This window comes from Chiloscyllium plagiosum, chromosome 23, assembly GCF_004010195.1.
Source record: "Chiloscyllium plagiosum isolate BGI_BamShark_2017 chromosome 23, ASM401019v2, whole genome shotgun sequence".
NCBI lineage: Eukaryota > Metazoa > Chordata > Chondrichthyes > Orectolobiformes > Hemiscylliidae > Chiloscyllium > Chiloscyllium plagiosum.
In genome coordinates, this window is record NC_057732.1 from 32,669,692 (window position 1) to 32,691,155 (window position 21,464).

The 21,464-nt window shown below is 38.9% G+C and overlaps 1 protein-coding gene across 4 annotated transcripts in view; it reads right to left on the reverse strand.

Moving 5' to 3' along the window:
- Window positions 1-21,464, reverse strand: part of orc5 (origin recognition complex, subunit 5) — a 117,367-nt gene that overhangs the window by 38,689 nt on the left and 57,214 nt on the right. For all 4 annotated transcript variants that reach the window (XR_006315100.1, XR_006315099.1, XM_043713854.1 and 1 more), the window contains exons 7-11: window positions 21,272-21,402; window positions 17,473-17,521; window positions 13,234-13,324; window positions 11,710-11,762; window positions 10,576-10,688 (exon numbers count right to left, since the gene is read on the reverse strand). Coding sequence is in view for 2 of the 4 variants with exons in the window: in XM_043713854.1 (XP_043569789.1) it covers window positions 10,576-10,688; window positions 11,710-11,762; window positions 13,234-13,324; window positions 17,473-17,521; window positions 21,272-21,402 (437 nt within the window). In the remaining 2 variants the exon portion in view is untranslated. The remainder of the gene's footprint in view (window positions 1-10,575; window positions 10,689-11,709; window positions 11,763-13,233; window positions 13,325-17,472; window positions 17,522-21,271; window positions 21,403-21,464) is intronic.

Below are 21,464 nucleotides of genomic sequence, written 5' to 3' on the forward strand. Positions count from 1 at the left end.
CTTTAGGTCTTTCCTGGCTAACTTGTAACCCTCAAGCGCCCTAACTGAGCCTTCACATCTCATCCTAACATAAGCCTTCTTCTTCCTCTTGACCAGAGATTCCACTTCCTTCGTAAACTACGGCTCCCGTGCTCTACAGCTTCCTCCCTGCCTGACAGGTACATACATATCTAGGACACACAGGAGCTTTTCCTTGAATAAGCTCCACACTTCTGATGTGCCCATCCCCTGCAGTTTCCTTCCCCATCCTATGCTTCCTAAATCTTGCCTAATCGCATCATAACTGCCTTTCCCCCAGCTGTAACTCTTGCCCAGTGGTATACACCTATCCCTTTCTATCACTAAAGTAAACATAACAGAATTGTGATCACTATCACCAAAGTGCTCACCTACTTCCAAGTCTAACACCTGGCCAGGCTCATTACCCAGTACTAAATCTAATGTGGCTTCCCCTTGTTGACCTGTCTACACACTCCTGCACATACTGGACAAAAACTGATCCATCTCTAGTACTCGTACTGTAGTGTTCCCAGTCAATATTTGGAAAATTGAAGTCCCCCATGACAACTACCCTATCTCTCTCACTCCTGTCGAGAATCATCTTTGCTATCCTTTCCTCCACATCTCTGGAACTATTCGGAGGCCTATAGAGAACTCCCAACAGGGTGACCTCTTCTTTCCTGTTTCTAACCTCAGTCCATACTACCTCTGTTGACGAGTCCCCAAACATCCTTTCTGCAACTGTAATACTGTCCTTGACCAACAATGCCACACACCCCCATCTTTTACCATCTTCTCTGTTCTTACTGAAACATCTTAAACTGGAACCTGCAACAACCATTCCTGTCCCTGCTCTATCCATGTCTCCGAAATAGCCACAACATCGAAGTCCCAGGTACCAACCCACCTTATTTCGGATGCTCCTGGCGTTGAAGTAGACACACTTCAAACCAACTTCTTGCTTGCTGGTGCCACCTTGCGTCCCTGAAACTTGATTTCGGACCTCCCTACTCTCAATCTTTTCTATACTTGAACTCCAATTTTGGTTCCCATCCCCCTGCTGGATTAGTTTAAACCCATCCCAATAGCCTTAGTGAATCTCCCCTCCCCCAGGATACTGGTACCCCTCTGGTTCAGATGAAGACCATCATGCTTGTAGAGGTCCCACCTACCCCAGAAAGAGCCATAATTATCCTAGAACCCAAAACCCTCCCTCCTGCACCATTCCTGTAGCCACGTGTTCAACTCCTCTCTCTCCCTATTCCTTGCCTCACTAGCACGTGCAACAAACCAGAGACAACTTCTCTGTTCATCCTGGCTCTAAGCTTCCATCCTTGCTCCCTGAATTTCTGCCTTAAATCCCCATCTCTCTTCTTACCTGTGTCGTTGGTGCCTATGTGGACCACAACTTGGGGCTGCAGCCCTCTCCCTCTTAAAGATCCCAAAACTCGATCAGAGACATCACAAACCCTGGCACCTGGGAGGCAACACACCAACCATGAGTCTCTCTCGTCCCCACAGAACGTCCTATCTGTCCCCCTAACTATGAAGTCCCCAATGACTACTGTTCTGCTCCTCTTCCCCCTTCCCTTCTGAGCAGCAGGGACAGACTCTGTGCCAGAGCCCTGTGCCCCACTGCTTTCCACTGGTAAGTCGTCTCCCCCAACAGTATCCAAAACAGTATACTTATTGTTGAGGGGAATGGCCACAGGGGATCCCTGCACTGCCTACTGGTTCCCTTTCCGTCCCCTGACTGTAACCCATCTGCCTTTTTCTTGTACCTTAGGAGTGACTACCTCCCTGTAACTCCTCTCAATAATTCCCTCTACCTCCCGAATGATCCGAAGTTCATCCAGCTCCAGTTCCCTAACGCGGTTTTTGAGGAGCTGGAGTTGGGTGCACTTCCCGCAGATGTAGGCAGCAGGGGACACTAGTGGTGACCCTTACCTCCCACATTCTGTAGGAGGAACATTCAACTGCCCTAACCTCCATTCCCACTATTCCAAATACTCAGCAGGTCTGGCAGCATTTACAGAAGTATTTCTAGATTGTAACTTTTGCATATCAGAATTTTGTTTTTATATTAGTATATATTATATGGTTTACTGTCTTCAACACTATTGGAATTAATTATTCATTTTAGTAAGAAATTTTAAATAGGTCATAACCACGGTGTTCGTTGCAAAAAGTAGTTTAAAGACAGGATTACAAAGTCCTCAAATCATATTTCTCCAATCTAACAAGATGCCAAAATAAAGATGAATATTTCCACTTAGCCACATTATGCTTTTAGTAGTAAACAATTTGATCTGTAAAGAATACTGACTTGACTGACAATTAATCAATATTTTTACCTTACAGTTTACACATCGTCTGATGAGAATATGAAAGCATTCACTGAAAATCGTAAAAGATACTTGGTTCCAGATTACAAATAAACCTGCAAAAACAAATTTAATGGGGACTTTTGAAGCACTTTCTGAAGACAGAATTCCCTAAAATTTTAAGATTAAGAAATGTTCAACATCCACTCTGGTGTATATTCATAGCACAAAATGTAATTCTTAAAGAATAGACTGTTACGATCCTACTGTACTACTGAACAAACTTGCATTGCAACGCATCAAATGTGACAAAAAAGCATGGTAAAGTTATCCCATCTCTATGGCTGTATAAATTTCCATGATGTCTGCAAGCAAAGCCAGAAACTGGTCACTGATACAATTTTCACTTTTCGCATACTCTCATACACGCCAAGTTTTAATTCTTCCATGGAATGTGGGCATCACTGTCTTGGTCAGCATTTATTTCACATCCCTAACTGCCCTTGAAAAGGTGATGACCATCTGTGTTTCGAACTACTGAAATCAATGCAGTGCAGGCACATTCACAACGCTGTCAAGTAGGGAGCTCCAGAATCTTGAGTTAGCAATATGGAGCAAAAATTAGAGGGGAATTTCCATGCAATAGTTGTCCATTCTTCTAGATGGTAGAGTTCACGGATTTAGAAAGCTCTGTCAAAGGAACCTTGGCAAGATTCTACTGTGCATTTGGTAGATGTATTGCATTTGGTGGAGGAAGAAATGTTTAAAATGGTGAATGAGGTTCAAATCAAGCAGTCTGCTTTGCCCTAGATGGTGTCAAGTTGAGTGTTGTTGAAGCTGAGCTTGTCTAGACAAATGTTAAGAATTCCATTAAAGTTCTGACCTGCGTGTTGTAGGTAGCGTAGAGACTTTGAGAAGTCAGGCAGTGAGTTACTCTCTACAGAATTCCTAGTCTTCAACCTGCTCTTGTAGCTAAAGTATTTACATTACTAGTTGAGTTCAATTTCTGATTAACAGTAGCCTCCAGGATATTAATAACTGTATATAAAAATAAGTCTTCTGATTCATGGCAGGTATATGGATGGTCCAGGCTGCAATAAAAAGATTAGAAGATTTTGGATCAAATTTTCCCCTCCCTGTGGAGTGAGCAATGGTGAGAAGATTACAAAATAGGGAATGAACAAAATCTGAATTCTGAATTAAGCTTTAAATGGGAATGTCAGAACCTTCCTTACTACCTTAGTTCCATTCATTTCCAATTCATTAATACCCCAAGTTGCCTCATTTGTGCCAATTCCAAGTTTCTTCTCCTTCTCAAAGGAACTAAACAGCATAAATTCCCAAAATACAAATCAAAGCTTGTACTTGGTGAATGCAGTTTGCTGAATGCTTGTCCTAGCCATCACTCAACATCAGCACTCTGTCCCCAAATGTTCCAGGAATACCATGCTCCTTGACATTTAGTCCACATTGGCAAAAGAGCTGCTTCATCACTTCAACATGCCTACTCTTGGATCAACTGTCACACTCTACTTTGATGCTAAAGGACACCAGAGACATGCTTGCTTCTGCTCATTTGCTATGCACACACAAAACCCTATACACCTGTACAGGGTGCACCTTTTGACTCTTAGTCACCATTCCGTCAATGAATGAACACTAAGGAAGTAAGCTGTTAAAGGGCAGGAGGAAATTCTAAATAGAAAACTAGGACCTCAGACAATAAGAGTGAACTGAGAGTTCCACCTGAGATAAGGACGGGCGGGGGGGGGGGGGGATTCTCTCTCTGATCACAGTCACTTTGACCTTGACCCAAATAAGATGCAGGGCCATCAAGAACATGGGAATTTCCAAAGTCACGAGCTTGTGATAAAGTATACATGTTAATTATAATATGAAGGGTCTCAACAGAAAGGAGGGACTGAAAAGCAACAGAGGCCAGAGAGAGAGATACACACAAAGGAACATGAAGGATGAGGGACAAAATCTTGCATCAGAGGCAAAGCCTGCAACTCACTCATAAGAACAGGATGTTGGAACCTTGACATATTGGATTGGAAATAAATAGCTCCAAGTTCTAGCAGCTTTGGCAGAGAACTTAAGAGCTACTTAAGTGAATGTAAAGTGACACAGAGAACTACAGCCTCTTAATATGAAGAATTTGGATAATGCTGTTTAGGGTTGGATGATATGATTTGGTCAGTCTTCAGGGGCAAAACTGTTAGTGAGGCAGGTAAGGGCATGAAATGAAAAGATGAAAGAAAGTGCAGAAACCACACCACTCATCAGTACCTCCAGGTCTTTATCTGGAAAGAATGAGATAGGTTTCATTTCTGGTCCAGTTCTACAGATGAAGAGCCTTTCGCTGCTTAGAGTCTAAAGTAGTGTGCAGCTGGGTTTCAAATAAAATAGGAGCAGCATGCTAGGCAGAAGGTCCTGGCAGTAGTGAACACTTCTCTCTGTCCTGCTGTGAAGTTCCACGAAAAAGATACCAATGAGCCCAGTTGTAAAGGAATGACGTGAAGAACTGAAGACTGCATGACAGAAGTTGCTCCAGCTGAACCAGAGTGGACAAGGCACAATGAACTTCAATTAATAAATCTCTAACTGAAAATGGGAAATTTCCATGTTTCAAATCATCTCTCTAATTTAAGGTAAAGCAGAATACCACGAACGGAGGATTGACTGGCAACAAGCTAAGTGGCTTGATTACCATGGAGATGGCAAAACAGCAGGACGGTTGAGTCAAGTGACTTCCTGAACAAAGTGCAAAGTTGTCAAGTCTGAAAACAAAAGCCAAAACAAGTGACAACTTGTCTTGGAATTTGGCTAGACAGAGAAACAATAAAAATGTTGCAGAATGTGGTGAGCACAGAGGAGAATGCTCTGTGAATTATCAAGCAAGATACTGATGGGAAATAGCCTCCAGTCAAAGAGTAACATCCCATGACAATCTAAGGAATCAAGAAGATCCATCCTGACAAGGCCCAAGTGGAAAGAATCGCCTTGCTATTGGTAGTCTGTTTGGGAGTTGTCCAGAAACTGACAGGAATGCCTTTTTGAGTGTCACTGAGCAAAACAAGGAGAACCTAACTGGAAGGTGTGAATGTTTGATTGATGCCTGGAAAAAAACCTAAATTTACAGATATTAGGCAGTAAAGTATAATTGTTCCATGAGGCTTTTGATTCTATTAAAAGTTTGAGAGAGAAATAAATTTCCTGTAGAATATTAGTTGCATATAGAGGTGTTTAAAATACTTGTTCTTGGGCTCATTTGTTAAATATTACAACTTGAGATCTACTTGCCTGATGCTTTCAAAAAGTCCCTGGAATTTCAAATTTATTGATTAAAGTTCTTAATGTAGATCATAACAGTAGTCAGACAAATTAGGAACTTGAGCACTAATGGTTTTCAAGAAGTGGAATATGTCAGTGTAAATCCTGAAAATGTCCCGGGTGGTATTCTACTCTGGGTCAGCATGACTTCTACCCAACTACATGCAAACTGAGTAATCTCATGATTAAGATGCAACAAATAGCAGGATCAATATTGGGGAAAAAAACGAGTGCTTTCCCATTTGTTTGTTAACATAGTAGATATCTGTAACATTCTTGACACTGTTGCTCTTTAGTTCTAACCAACTGATGTCAGGTATTCTGCTCTGTTAACCACTCCTTAGATGGCTGTTTAACCCATTAAAAAAATCCATTTTGCCATCCACTGTGGGAGAAGTTGACAGATGGACAAAACTGTCCCACAGACAGTCAGAGTCTTGCCATGGACAATAAATAGCAACATAACCTAGGTTAGTTGGATATCTTGCTCCGTGCTTCAAGTCCTTCTGTCTTTGAATTTAGCAAACAAAAATGAACTAAGACAACTCATCTTAGGAACACACAAGGTGTAGGCCAATGTCCATCTGAACGCTTGGAGATCAGAGCATGACAATAAGTTTCGGAAGATGCTGCTGCACCCAGACCTTGGAGGTCCACAGTGGCAGGCAATATTAGAAGGAATATGGGTGTAGGCCATTAGGCCCTTCAAGACTGTTCCACCATTCAATAAGACGATGACCGATTGATTGTGGAGTCAGCTCCACTTTTCTGTCTGCATCCCATAACTCACAATTATCTTGTATGTCAAAAACCTATCCAACTCAACTTGAATAAATTTTAACATCCAACCTCAGCTAACTTAAGAAATTCCACATTGTAATGACCCTTAGAAAAGAAATTCTACTCATGTGTCTTAAAAGGGAGGCTTCTTATGCAAACTATTTCCCCTCCTTTTAATCTTCCCAAAAGAGAAAGCATCCTCCTGTTAGCCGCCTTTATAAGTCCCCTAGAGTCTTGACTTTCAATGAGATCATCCCTCATTCCTTTAAGCTCCAATGATTACAAGCCTAAAGTCTTTAATCTTTCTTCATAAGGTAAACACAAAGCCATGCTGACTATCTAATCAGTTCTTGCCTTTCCAAATACATTTAAATCCTATCCCTCAAAATCCCCTCCAACACCTTATTCATCACTTACGTCATGCTCACCGGTCTATAGTTCCCTGGCTTTTCTTTAACATCTTTCTTAAATAATGGCACACATTAGTCAACCTCCAGTCTTCCGGCACCTCACTGGAATCAATAAACATGGCTATTGATACAAATATCTCAGCAAGGGCCCAGCGATTACTTCCCTACCTTCCCACAAAGGTTTGAGATAAGCCTGGTCAGAGTCCCAAGGATTAATCCACCTTTATGCATTTTAAGATGTTCACACCTCCTCCTCTGTATATGGACACTTTCAGAAATCATCACTTATTTCTCCAAGTTCTGTAGCTTCCATATCCTTCTCCGCAGTAAATACTGAGGCAATGTCTCAGCCATTTCTTGCAGTTCCGCAGAAAGATGGTCTTGATGATCTTTAGGGGCCCTATTATCTTAGTATTCTTTTGTCCTTAATGTGTTTGAAAAATCCCTTTGGATTCTCCTTAACTCCATTTGCCAAAGGTATCTCATGTCCCCTTTTTGATCTCCTGATGTCCTTCTTGAGTATACACCTAACACCCTTATACACCTCTAGGGATTCACTCAATCCCAGCTGACCAGACCGGACATATGCCTCTTTCTTTTCCCGACACCTATCAGCCTTTCCCTTTACATTAACAGGAACATACTGTCTCTGGACTCTTGTTAAATCATTTTTAAAGTTCTCCTACTTTCCAACTGTCTCTTTTCCTGCAAATAGCCTCTCCCAATCAACTTTTGGAAGTTCTTATGCAATACCGCCAAAATTGGCCTTATTCCATTTAGAACTTTAACTTTTTTTCCAGTCTATCCTTTTCCACCGTTTTTAAAAAACTAATAGAATTATGATCACCTGCCCCAAAGTGCTCCCCCCACTGACACCTCTGTCATTTGCCCTGCCCTATTTTCCAAGAGTAGGTCAAGTTTTGCTCTCTAGTAGGTACATCCATATACTGAAGAAGAAATTTTACTTATACACACTTAAATTCCTCTCAAATTTAAATATCACTATGGTAGTCCCAGTATATGTTTGGAAAGTTAAAATCCACTACCATGACCACCTTATTATTCTTATAGATATCAGAGATCTCCTTACAAATTTGCTTCTCAATTTCCCGCTGACGATGGGGGGGCCTACAGTACCATCCAAATAAGGTGATCACGCCTTTCTTACTTCTCAGTTCCACCCAAATACCTTCACTGGATACACTCCCAGGCATATCCTCCCCAAGTAAAACTGTAATGTTATCTCTAATCAGAAATGCCACACTCCCGCCCAACTTTCTTGCCCCCTCCTTCCTATAGCATCTATACTCTGAAACATTAAGCAGCAATCCTGCCCTTCCCTGAGCTCCATTTCTATAATAGCTATGATATCCCAGTTCCATGTTTCCAACCATGCTCTGCTTTACCTGTTAGGCCTCTCCCATTGAAATAAATGTAGTTTATCAGTCTTACCTCATACTCTGCCTTGCTCTTGCCTGCCCAGACTATTTGACTTGCTCCTCTTTCCAAGTGTACCAGCCTCAGACTTCTCTATTCTCGCTATATCTTGGGTGACAGTCTTACTGCTCTAGAATAACTTAATATCTATGTTTTATATTTATTAAAAATTAATCAAGAGACAGATCTCAATAAAAAATCCCTCACCCTACTCACTACTGTAGATTTACAAAAAAAAGTTTATATTTCTCTTAAAACAAATATTTAACTGATCAAGCTCTGCGAGCCTGACATCCTCAGCTGTGAGTAGTTCTGATAATAAGTCCTCTCCAAGGTCAGGTATGAAATTTCACTGATTGTTTTTCTTGGACTGAACTCCAATTTCAGGGATGCTTGTAATTTCACAGTCAACCAGCTGTGGATGTTCACTGATTAGTTTTATTTAGATTTTTTAAAAGTTCTAGAGCCATTCTCCGACCGCCCACGTAGTCTCTCCTGACAACAGGTCTCCTGCTCTCTCTCTTCTCCCATTTAAAGTATCATTGTTTTTGATCTTTTTTAGCAGTTCCAAAAACAAAGCAAAAACATAAAAGCAGTAACTACTGCTCCGATAAACTTAAAAAAAAAAAGCAGCTCTTACAGTAATGATTCTCTGCTGTCCACCATTGTGCAATTTTGGTTATTGAAAATAAATATGGTTCTAGGAGCAAACCTTGACAACTTGAAAATTATCCATCTATTTCCACATTCTGCCCCTTGTTAGCTAACAATTTTTTATCTATGCTAATGTGCTATCCCTTATACCACATGCGTTTAGCTTGTAGACCAATGCATCATGGGACACATATTCAAATACCTTTAGGAAGCCAAGTACACCACATCCACAGGTTTCCCTTATCCACTATGAATGTTATTTCATCAAAACCCTAATAGAAAATCAATGCTTTCAGGCAGATGCAGCATGACTTTGTGAAAGGAAAAGTGTTTAATTACTCTATGAGTATCCAGCTATAACCTCCTAAAAAAACTGGATTCCAAAACCTTCCCTAACAGGCCTATAATTTCTTGAATTCAGGTGTTGCATTTGCTATTTTCTAATCCTTCTAGAATCTAATGAATTTTGGAAGATTACAACGTTTAAAAGACATTTGGATAAGTACATAAGAAAGAAATGTTGGAGGGATATGGGTCAAACACAGGCAGGTAGAACTGGTTTAGTTTGGGATTATGGTCAGCATAGACTGGTTGGGCCGAAGGGTCTGTTTGCGTGCTGTAGGACTCAATGTGTCTAATACTGGTGTGACTGCTTTTAAAACCTTAAGGTCTCTGTTCTGGCGACTAGCCTGCCTTTAAATCCCATAGTTTTCCTAGCACCTTTTCCTCACTATCATCTCTGGATTTTCAATTACCTTTGTAAACTTTTCTTCTATGATGAAGACAGACACAAAATATCTGTTCAAAGCTTCCACCATTTATGTATTTACCATTATCAAATCCTGGACACTCACTCTCTCTAACGGACCAAGACTGGCTTTAGTTATTCTTTGCCGATTAAAATATTGTAGAAACTCTTACTATCATAGTTAATCGTTTCCTTTCAGAAAAGGCAACAGCCTTTTTTTGTAAAAGACCTGAAAATTTATTGTTCCATTAATAAATTTATTTTCCATGTGTGAGAACTACATATGTAATCTGCTCTTATTTTTCCAAAAAAACTGAGTTAACCCAATTTCTACTCAAGGCTGTACAAAAGCTTTAGCCAGGTGAGAGGAAGAAATTGCATTTCCAAAAACGCTGCAACCCAGCAACTCACTTTCTTTTCAAAAGCCATATGATTTGTTTAAATTAGTACTTCTGAAAGTGCTTTAGTATCTTCAAAGGAGATCCTAATAGTTACTCCTGATACTTTGCATTGTTACTGCGTAAAATAACTTAAATCAGTAAAACACAATAGTAAAGAAGATATCTACCCAAGAACAACAAAAATTTATCACCCTCATATGTCAAACCTGAAAATAATTCAGAATGTTCAACCTTTAGAATAGGTTTCTTAAAGCACTGCATTTTTGATTCATTACCGTTACATTTTCCCTTGATCAGTTATCCTTTTATCATACACAACATGAAACGTAAGGTTTCCAATGAAAGTTCTCATATCTAAAACATTAAGTTTCTCTCTCTTCTGATACTGCCAGAGCTGGTTTTGTTTCCAGATTTTTTAAAATTCCATTCTACATGCATTCATAAAAACAATTAAAAGCCAGGATTACAGAAATGGGTTGAACTACCTTTGAGAAAAACCTTTTGTCTGTTCTAGCAGGATTGTAGGAGGAGAGGTAGGCTGCAATCAGCAGGAATTTGGAGTAAAATGGAAGTTCAACATGTGCATGCATGGAAAGTCCTGAGTATTAAAAACAAAAAAAAAAGACTTGAGTCAGCAAAGTTATTCAAAATACAGACTTTCAGCCAAAATAATTGTGGACAGAGATGGACATATGCTGAAGTAGAACATTTGCTCAATTTCTCTCTATTTTTGATATTTCATTCCAGGTACTGTTTTTGATTGCTCTCCTTGATAAAACTAAGATAAAAACACAATACTGCACATTATTGCTAGTTGGGAAATTGACAAGCAGATGCTTCCCAGTTCCTTTTATGATGTAAAGAAAATCTGGAAATCTCATGCAATACTACTTACATTCAAAAGATAGAATAACATGACGTTTCACTAATTCAGGGCATTCATTTTCAACACAGTTAAAGGATAATAATAACTCTTGGTACAAATTTTAAGTGGAGAGGGCAGTGTGAAAACTGAGGCCTTTGAATCATAGACAATTAAGATGATCATTTGGCAGGACTTACTTTATTTTTGTCGATGAAAACGGATATAGAATTTTGATCTAACAAATTATCTATTTCACGAGGTTCAAATTGAAGCTAATGTGACATTTACAACTGCAGTAAAGTTCTTTACACATCCCTATTTCCTTTGTTACTACTTATCATTCTTCAAGACTCTACAGAATACAGGCCTGTTTTCCCAGTCTCTCTTCATAGGACAGTCTCACCATCCCAGGAACCTTCACGGCATTTCCCCAATGGCAATAATAGGGGAACAATTGAGTATTAAAAAAAAGTAAACCACCAGGAGAATACTTTAAGCATATAAATAAGTAGTACTGATAAGCAGTAGACAATCTAGCAATGTGTTAAACTGTCGACTGCAATTGGCATAAATGAAAGTAGATCATTATTTGTACATCATTCATCCCATGGTCATTAAAAAATTAATTAAATTATAATTTATTTATATGAATTATGCTCTTAAGGTTACAATTCACACTCTTAAAAAAATCTTTATCAACCAGCAGCAATTAAAGAAATCTCTCCTCTGGTGAACTAAACCAGGGTTGGTTTACCTTTCAGATGTTCACCTTCTTTATCTTCTTGCTGCAGCCTCTCCCACTGAGAACTGAAACATACAGAATAATGTATTTAGCAAAATAACAATTTTCATGACAGAACGATGGAAATCAAACAAAAATCGTTAGTTTTTGCACTCTTACTTTTTAGAGAAGTTTTATTTTTTTAAAAAGTCAAGCTTTTTTAAAGTCACTTATGGGACATTGATGTTATTGTTAGCTTCAGCATTTATTGGCTATTGCTAGTTACTCCCCATAATGCATTGGTGAGTTTCCTGAACTCCTGCAGTCCATGTGGTAAAGTCCTCCCAGGGAGCTCAAGAACTTTGACTGAGTGATAATGAAAGAATGGTAATATAATTACAATTCAAGAATGTGCATGACTTAGAGAAGATCTTCCAGGTGTAGGTGACCCCCATGAGCCTACTGCTTCATTTCTTTTAGGTGGTTGAGGTCACAGGTTTGGGATATACAATCAAAATCATCTTGGCTAGTTGTGACACATCGTGGGTGGTGCACACCGATGGCACCATGAACCACTATTGGAGAATCAAATGTTTACATTAGTGGATGGTATGGCAATTATGAAACTATATCCATATATTTCCACATATGGTCTTTAACTACAACTAGCTTCTCCATCTCACCAACAGTGCACCATAAGAAAAACAAAGATAATAGGTATTCTTAAAGAAAACTAAGGATGGGCAATAAATGCTGGCTGAGCTAATACTACAAAGCATCCCACATTTTTTTGTTAAAAAAAGAAACTCTGTTCGGAAAGATTGTGTGTAAACAAAAATAATGACATAGCAGCAAGACAGAAATGAAACAAGCGTCTTGAGTCGGGATACATTCAGCACGTCACAGTCCCTAAAGAAACCATGCTAAGAATCCAAGGGATATAGTGTACAATAAGCTGAGAGACTTAACATTTGGGTCAAGATCGTCTATCAGGCTGAATCAGGGTATGCACAGCATATTACAACTATGAATGAAAGAAAGAGTGAAAGAAAGCACCAATTAAAAAACCAACGAAAGAAAGGAAGATGTCTACTGGTGTGTCAATGATAGCATTTCTTCTTCCATCTAGTGAAAGCGAGCGGCCTGACAGAAGGAAATTCAATTAAGGTAATTAGATTTGTATGTATGCGAGATGCATCATGCGGATAATCAAGAAATGGGAATTTTCAACTCTTGTTTTAGTTTAATGTGACCAGTTTAAGAAAAGTCGTGATTTTTAAAAAAATCAGCATTGCAGTCACTAGCAAATCGCTGCTAGCAAGACTGAGCCTTAGCAATTGGTCTTTGATCTTTGTCACCTTGATCTATCACACTTCTACTGAGCTACCATGTAAAATCAAAGTGTTTGCAAACCTGTGAAGAATAATTAGCCTCATGTTAGTTACATATTCAAGAACAGATTTTGATACTGGTAATATTCTGGGATAGTCCTCTTCACTTATCTAATTTTAGCTGCCGGTACTATTGAGTGATTATGCTTCTTATAAAGGTGATTACCTTGAGATTTCTCGTAAATAAACCGTTTCCATTGCTTTTTTCAGATGTGGTTCAATGTTTCGCCACAGCCGTCGAGTATCCTCTTCTTTGGCTAAATAAAAACATCAGCTTTTTCAATCAATTATTGTAGCTGCACTTTCTTCCTATCTCTAATTTTCTAGTGACATTCAAGCAGAAAAGCAAATCAGAAATAAGAAGTCTAACGTATTTTTCATTCCTTTAGTGCCCAGTGTTATGGACCAGACTAAACCTCCTCAAAACATTATGATGATAGCTTACACCCCCAACTTTTTTTTATTTTTAAAAGCAAATGTAAGGTGTTGTGTTCCGGATGTAATTCGAATGGTCCAACTACCCAGGCTTGAAACAAAAACACACTTTATTCTTACACTATAGTTAAAATATAAACAAAAGAATGAAGAATTAGAATAACTTAACTCTACTGGAAAACTATTAGAGTAGTTAAGTACTAAACAGTAACTGTTTCAATTTGATAACATCCCATAAACATACCCTTGGCAAAGGCAAATTCAGTAAAATAGATAGTCTCACACGCAATTTTAGCATCAGAAAGAAAACCCAAGCTTTTAGCTATAACAAGGAGAGAAATAACAGCTTCCACATCTAGCTTCAAGATCCCAGCAACTACTGAAAGTTAAACTAAAATCCTGGTTCTGTTGAAGCTTGACCCCACCCCTTTATGCTGCTTCTATTATAAGACCTTAAGACATAGGAGCAGAAATTAGACTATTCAGCTCATTGAATGGCGGAACAGACTCAATCATGGCTGATAAGTTTCTCAACCCCATTCTCCCGCTTACTCCCCATAACCCTTGATCCTGTTGATGCTCAAGAACCTATCTACCTCTATCTTAAATATGCTCAGTGACCTGGCCTCCACAGCCTTCCGTGGCAATGAGTTCCATAGATTCATTACTCTCTTGTAAAGGCCTTCTTGAAGTCCAGGTAGATAACATCCATTGACACTCCTTGGTCAAAGAAATCTAGCAGATTTGTCAGGCATTACCGCCCCTTGATGAAACCATGCTGACTTTTCCCTACTTTACCATACACTTGCAAGTATTCAGAAATCTCATTCTTCACAGTGGATTCAAGGATCTTACCCACAACCGAGGTTAGGCTAATCAGTCTAATTTTATGTCTTTTGCCTTACTCCCTTTTTAAACAAGGGTGTCACGTTAGCTATTGTTCCAACTTTTTTATAAAAATCCCTATAGCCTCACAAGCTATAGGGACAAGCTATACTTAGGACAGACATCTCGCCCTCCATCTCAACTCTCTAAAAAAGGACAAAAAAACACCTCTTAAAGTGATAATTTCACCACGTCAGATACAAGTAAATTATGCCAAAACGTGAAGGTTTAAGCAGAATTTTGAAATAGAGCGACAACAAGTTACTTTGCAGATTGAATTCATAAAAACCTAAGAACATTTCATGCAGTTGCCATATTGAGATGGTGAGATGCATGCAGCAAAAGGTACATAGTCAAAAGCAACAATTCAGTAAAGTGATCAAGGGCTACTCGGATACAGTAATTTAAAATCACTAAAGCGCAACTTCATTTATATGCAATTTCTCAACTTTTTTCAAAGTTGATTTTCACTGTCTAACTTAAAAGACTTTCAATTTCCTCAGAGAAGGTAAAAAATGCAACCAGATTCTATTTGTGAACATGAAGATAAGTAGAAGCAGTGATGCAAAGTGTGCTCTACATTTAATAGATTTGACATCCTTAAAGTGAAGGCAGCAAAAATTGCATGTCTAACCTTTTGATTCAAAATCCAGTTTTCAATGAGGGAAAATAGTTGGCTCATAGTGAGCAAAAGGCTTGACAATGTTATAGCAAAACTCATTTTTATCTTTGCAGTAGTCAAATAACAATACTGTTCAATAAAGTAGATTCAGTGTATAGGATATCTATCCTGATATAATGGCAGCAAATATTCTCTTTCAAGTCAATTTAATACCTTCAGAAAGGTGCAAAATGCAGAAAAAATAAAACTCAAGGAAATTATTTGGTATTGTATGTGATAATATCTATCTAGAATTAAGTTTTATTTGTGTTAACCTATTTGAATCCCTCAAGCAATACAGGCAAACATACCCGGTCTTCCAAGATGAGAGGATTGGCTACAGTCATCACTACCAATTGTGCATGGTAGAAATGAAATTAAAACGTTACACTAATCACATGACTGACCAAACAAGACACATTGCAATTCATGTTTTCATACTAATTATTGCCGACACCAAGCAACCCAGCTGATTTCATAATCTCACTTTAGCGAACAGTCAAATTCAGAAATGATATCAACCAGGGAACAGAAGCCACTGAATCTGAGCTAGCGCCAAGTTTTGAGGACTCTTGACTAAGAAAACAATTTTATAAATGAGATGAACAGTGACAGACATGTTCATCTCAAATTTAGTTGAAGTAGTGCAAAGAGGAAAATACTGGTTGCAATTATTTTCCTGCGAGCAGTATAGAAACGTAGCAAATTTAAAAAGTTAATTTTGTGGAAATAAAAATATCGCATTTGACACCTAACGTGTGCTTATTTGGAGCAGCAACAAGAAGCAAAAATATCACTGTTTACAATAGCGTAACTCAGCCAGGTTTGGTCACAAAGATGCATGAAACACATGGAAGCGGATTCCTAGCACTAAACAATTTATTACAAAGAAAGACTGGAAGTGCGTTGAACATCGGTGCCAGCGAAGAGAAACTTATCAGAAGAATACAAGGTGGCAAACTGATATGAAAGACAAACCTTGACTATCATATGAACAGTCACTGTTAACTCAAATTAGCTTTTAGGATTAAAAGTCATCCAACATTTTATGGTCTTTAAAGTGTTATCAACCAGGCCAGGCCCCTCAAAGCGTTGCAAAAAGGTAGCCCAGAACCTAACTTTGTTAGTTGATTTAAGCACGTGTACAGTGGATATTCCAGGACAGAATCAGCTGATCAAGTTACTTCATTTCAAACAAAACAGAGTTTATTTACAGGATTACTGAATGAAATACAAGAGGAAATAGAATAACAAATAACTTATTCTATCCGAAACCCAACAGACTATCCCAGCTTAATGACGCTGTTCCAAAATACTTGTAACAGTTCCCATAAATACCCCTTGGCACAAAAGGAAGAATCAAACAAGTTCTTGCAAGAGAGAAGACAGAGAGACAGAGAGAGAGAGACAGACAGAGAGAGAGAGTCCAGTAGCCTTTTCTCACACACACACACACAGTTGAATTAAAACCCAAACTAAAGATAAAATGGAGCTGGGAGAACTGGCCACACCCCTTTCATTATACAAGTGTTTTTTCTAAAACTTGAAAGCATTCTGCCTGAGGGAGTAGCTGTTAGCTGTAAACAAATTGGCCATAAAATCCATCCAAACTCAAACCTTTTGGAACCTGTGTCATTTACAACCTCTCTGAAAAAAACCAAGGACTATATAACCTTGTTAAAGAAACAGGTTCGTCACAAAAAGGTATAGGAGTTCTGTAAAATATTCAGCCATTTGTCATGTTTTGGATGTGTTGGGAAGAGGAAGGAAAACTGTTCTTTCTGTAAAATTCACTAAGGATGGATGAATACTCTTCATTGTCCTGATCCATTTTATGAATGCACAGTTTTCAAACAATTTCCTTCAGTTAGCTCTTATCTGAATCTTTAAATGGCACGGTATGTAACTGCATATTGTTGCACGTCAAGTTTATTTTGCAGAGTAGCAATTATTTTCAGTTAGTCATTAAAATAAGTTATGCTCTCCTTGGTTTGACAGAAAGCACAGAAATCACAATTACATTTTCTTTCAAAGTTAAAAATCACACAACACCAGGTTATCGTTCAACAGGTTTATTTGGAAGAACTAGCTTTCGAAGCATTGCTTCTTCTCCAGGTAGTTGAAGAATCAACGCTCCAAAAGCTAGTGCTTCCAAATAAACCGCTTGGACGATAACCTGATGTGTGATTTTTAACTTTGTCCACCCCAGTCCAACACCGGCTCCTTCAAATCATATCCTTTCAATTCCTTTACATGATAATAGCATTCACATCTCAGTACAACATTAATGATGGAGCAAGGTATATATTCTCAATATGTCACTTACATTTTCCAGTTATCAAGTAATCTTAAAATAGAAATTAATAATAATTAAACCAATTTTGCAGAAGGAAGTTTATCCTCATCCTCTTCTCCAAAGCTTACCATCTCCTCTTTGAACAGGTTCACAGAACTTTGGAAAATTTAGTGCAGCCTGAAATAGAACAGATGAACATTTCAATAACAATGTTCATTCAATTCATTGCCATTCATCATTAAGTCAAATTTATCTCCTGGGTATAAGAAAGAAAATTATACGGGAGGGTACTTGTGGTGCAGTGATAGTATGCTGCCTCTGCACGTAAACCTCGATTCAAACCTCACCCATTCCAGATGTGTATGATTACATCTCTGAACAGGTTGATCAGAAAATAATGACCTTGCAGTTTTAAATTAATCATCTTCAAGCAGTATTACCTCAGTCTCTTCAATTCACTGGTAAATTAACAATGATATCCCAAGTGATCATAGGAGGAAAGGTGAGAGAACCATAAACATTTCACAACATTGCAATACAGTTTGTTCTAAGATCTGAACATAAGGAACACTGGTGTGACAAAGTGTTGGAAGGAAAATTCCACTTGAAAACATGTGGAATTCAAGGGCCGATGGTGGTGCAGTGACGATATCACTGGACTAGCAGACTAGGCAAAAGTGAGGACTGCAGATGCTGGAAACCAGAGTTTAGATCAGAGTTGTGCTGGAAAAGCACAGCAGGTCAGGCAGCATCCGAGGAGCAAGAAAATCGACGTTTCGGGCAAAAGCCCTTCATCACGAATAGAGGCCGGAAGCCTCCAGGGCGGAGAGAATGGGGGTGGGGATGGAGGTGATAGGTCAGAGGGGAGGGTGGAGCAGATAGGTGGGAAGGGAGGTTGGCAGGTAGGACAGGTCATGAGGACAGTGCTGAGCAGACTAGCCTAATGCTCTGGGGACATGGGTTTAAACCCAGCAATGACAATTCATGAAGTTCAATTTCAATTGGTAATTCTGGAATATACAATCTAGCAACACAACCATAGTTCGATGCTCATGATCAGTGATTCCTGTAAAACCTTTAGTTGACCAACAAGCTTTAGTCAGACCTACATACGATTTCAGACCCATTGCAGTGTAGCATGCAGCACAGTTTCAGGACAATTAGGGGTGGGCAACAAATGCTGGCCCTACCAACAATGTCCAGATCTTATTAAAGAATGAAAATAATGTCCCCTTTGGGACTGCTTGTTACTAATAGTGTAGTGGATAATTCCATTCCCCAGATATCACATTTAATCTTGATAATCAGAAAGCAACTTTAAAATGAATAAACAAAAGCTGAAATTTCTGGGAAAACACAGCAGGTCTGACAGCATCAATAGAGAGAAAGCAGTTAAGATTTTGGATCCAGTGACCCTTCTTCAGAACTGTTCTTCCCAGCAATTTTTGTTTTTGTTTCTGACTTCTACAGTCTGCAGTTCTTTGTTTTAAACTGAATAAACTAAATCACATTGTTGGTGCAATGAAACATACTTACGAAGATTTCAAAACAATACATAAATGATCAAGTGTTTGGATTGTAACAGGACCAAAACCTTTGCAGCGAGATCAAAATTTAATTCGGGATTACATTTAATCACAAAACTAAATCAAACACTAGTAATTTTAAATATAGCCACTAAATACAACCTATTTATCCCAATTCTGTCTGATTATCACAAGCATATGCACTACGATCCACTGAGATCACAATGCTCTGAGAAAAAGTCATAGATCTGAAACATAGTTAGAATCATGTGCTTACAAATTTTCAGAAGTGGGAATCATTTCCAGATCCTGATCCATCACACATCTGCCATATATGTTCTGGCATTACCTTCCAAGAAGTAGCTTCCTGATTGGTCACTCCCAGTATTCAGTTAAGGACAGGGTGTATGCTCTCGAGTGCTGGCAGCTTTGAAAGGCAGACCAGCCCAGCAGAAGAGCATTACAGTTTAAAAATAGAGGTTCCAAGCCAAGAAGGACATTACACTGATCAGAAATCCTCATTGGAGGATTTGTTTGGGCAACGGATGCAGCCTTTCATACCCATGAACCTATCATTGAGGCATGCAGACTGTGCCATGGCACTGGAATCACCTGGATGTGCAGTGAGAGGCGGTCTTCTCCAATGTCAGTTAGATTCTGACACTTATTCCTCTCATTGATCTCAACTACCAGCCACTGCCGCCCAGTAGTCATTCCTGGACTTCATCTGCCTCTAGCAAGGTTGCAGGGAGCTGGAATGTTTCAAGACACTAACAGAATGCACTCATTTCCCATTTCACCCCCAGCTATCTTCAAATTAACCTCTACATGGCCTCCACAGATGTTGCCTAAACTGCTGCTTTCTGACATATGTTAGTTTTATTTCAGATTACTGCAGTATTTTCTTTCGTAGAAAATAATACAAGGTCAGCTCATGGAAACATTGTGGTATTCATAGAATTTCAATAAAATCTGCCTGGCATCATAATTGAAAAGAAAGTTCTAAATGAAAATAAATGTATGCAATCTTATGCAAGGTGTATTACAAAAGGTCACTGGACAACAAAACACCTCATCCAAACACTAATATAACATCTGGCAGAAAACTGTCATTATCATCAAGATAAGATATATTGTTCTGGCATAACTTTAATTTATACTTAGAAGCCTGTGAGGCAATGATGAAAACAGTAAATACTACGAGACAGAATCCATTATTATCAAACTCTTTCTTTGTTTCTAATGCCAGAATGCTTAACATTTATAGAATCATGGAGTCCTATAGCACAGAGACAGGCCCTTTGGCCCAAACTGTCCATGCCGGCCAAAATGTCTGTCCATGCTAACCCTATGTCCCTGCACTTGGCACATAACCTTCTAATCTTTTCCTATCCATATATTTGTCCAAATGCTTTTAAATGTTGCTAATGTACCCATCTCAACCACTTCTGCTGACAACTTATTCCATATGTGTACCATCCTCTGTGTAAAAAAGTTGCCCCTCAAATTCCCTTTTATTCTTTCCCCTCTATGCTTAAACTAATGCCCTCTCGTCCTCGATTCCCTAACACTGGGAAAAAGACTGAGTGCATTCACCCTATCCAGGACTCTCGATCTTATGAACTTCTAGAAGGTCCCTCCTCAGTCTCTAAAGAAAAAAGTCCGAGCTTGTCCAACCTCTCCATATAACTCAGACTGTTGAGTCCTGGCAACATCCTTGTAAATTTCTTCTGAACTCTTTTTCATTTAATAACATCCTTCCTATAGCAAGGTGACCAAAACTGAACACAATTCTTCAAGTGCGGCCTCACCAATGTCTGTATAAATGCAATATAATTTCCCAACTTTGATACTCATGCCTTGACTGATGAAAGCCAGTGTGCCAAAAACTTTCTTCACTGCCTTGTCTACCTGTGCCTCCACTCGCAGAGAACGGTGAACCTGAACGCCAATGTCCCAGGATAGATGTGTTGTCCCAGTCGAAGTGGTGTCCTTCCTTATCTGTATGTAAAGATACTAGTGAGAGAGAGTCATGTCGTTTTGAGGCTAGTTGATGTTCATGTATCCTGATTAGTTTTCTGCCTGTTTTTCCAAAATACCATGCAAGGACTGTAACAAAAACTACATTATGCAACTACTCCAATATTCTATTACTGAGCTGGACGGATTCGTCAATTACCATATGTTTCACAACAGTACATCCACTTGATGGGTTTCCCTGTCTCAGGACTGCTACAATCCCAATAAAACCCATCCAACAGCCACCATTTAGGTGGCCACTTCATAGCATCACTGCAAGACATTTGACTTCCACAGAATGCAGTTGATATAGCGCTCAGGGACTTAAGGGAGGAATTTGGGGGAGACACACTCACCTTCCCATAAAGCATGAAAAACTTACTAGATGTCGTAGCTCTTTTAAGTCTCGACAGACAGGGTAGAACACTCCAAGCAGAATGTTAATATAAGTAGCATAAAAATCTGCAGAGAATTCTGGAGGATGGTCTTGTGAAAGAATTTTCTGGAGATCAGCTGAAATCAAAAGTAAGTAGTTTCAGTAATCACAATTACCACTTCACATGTATTCATTTATT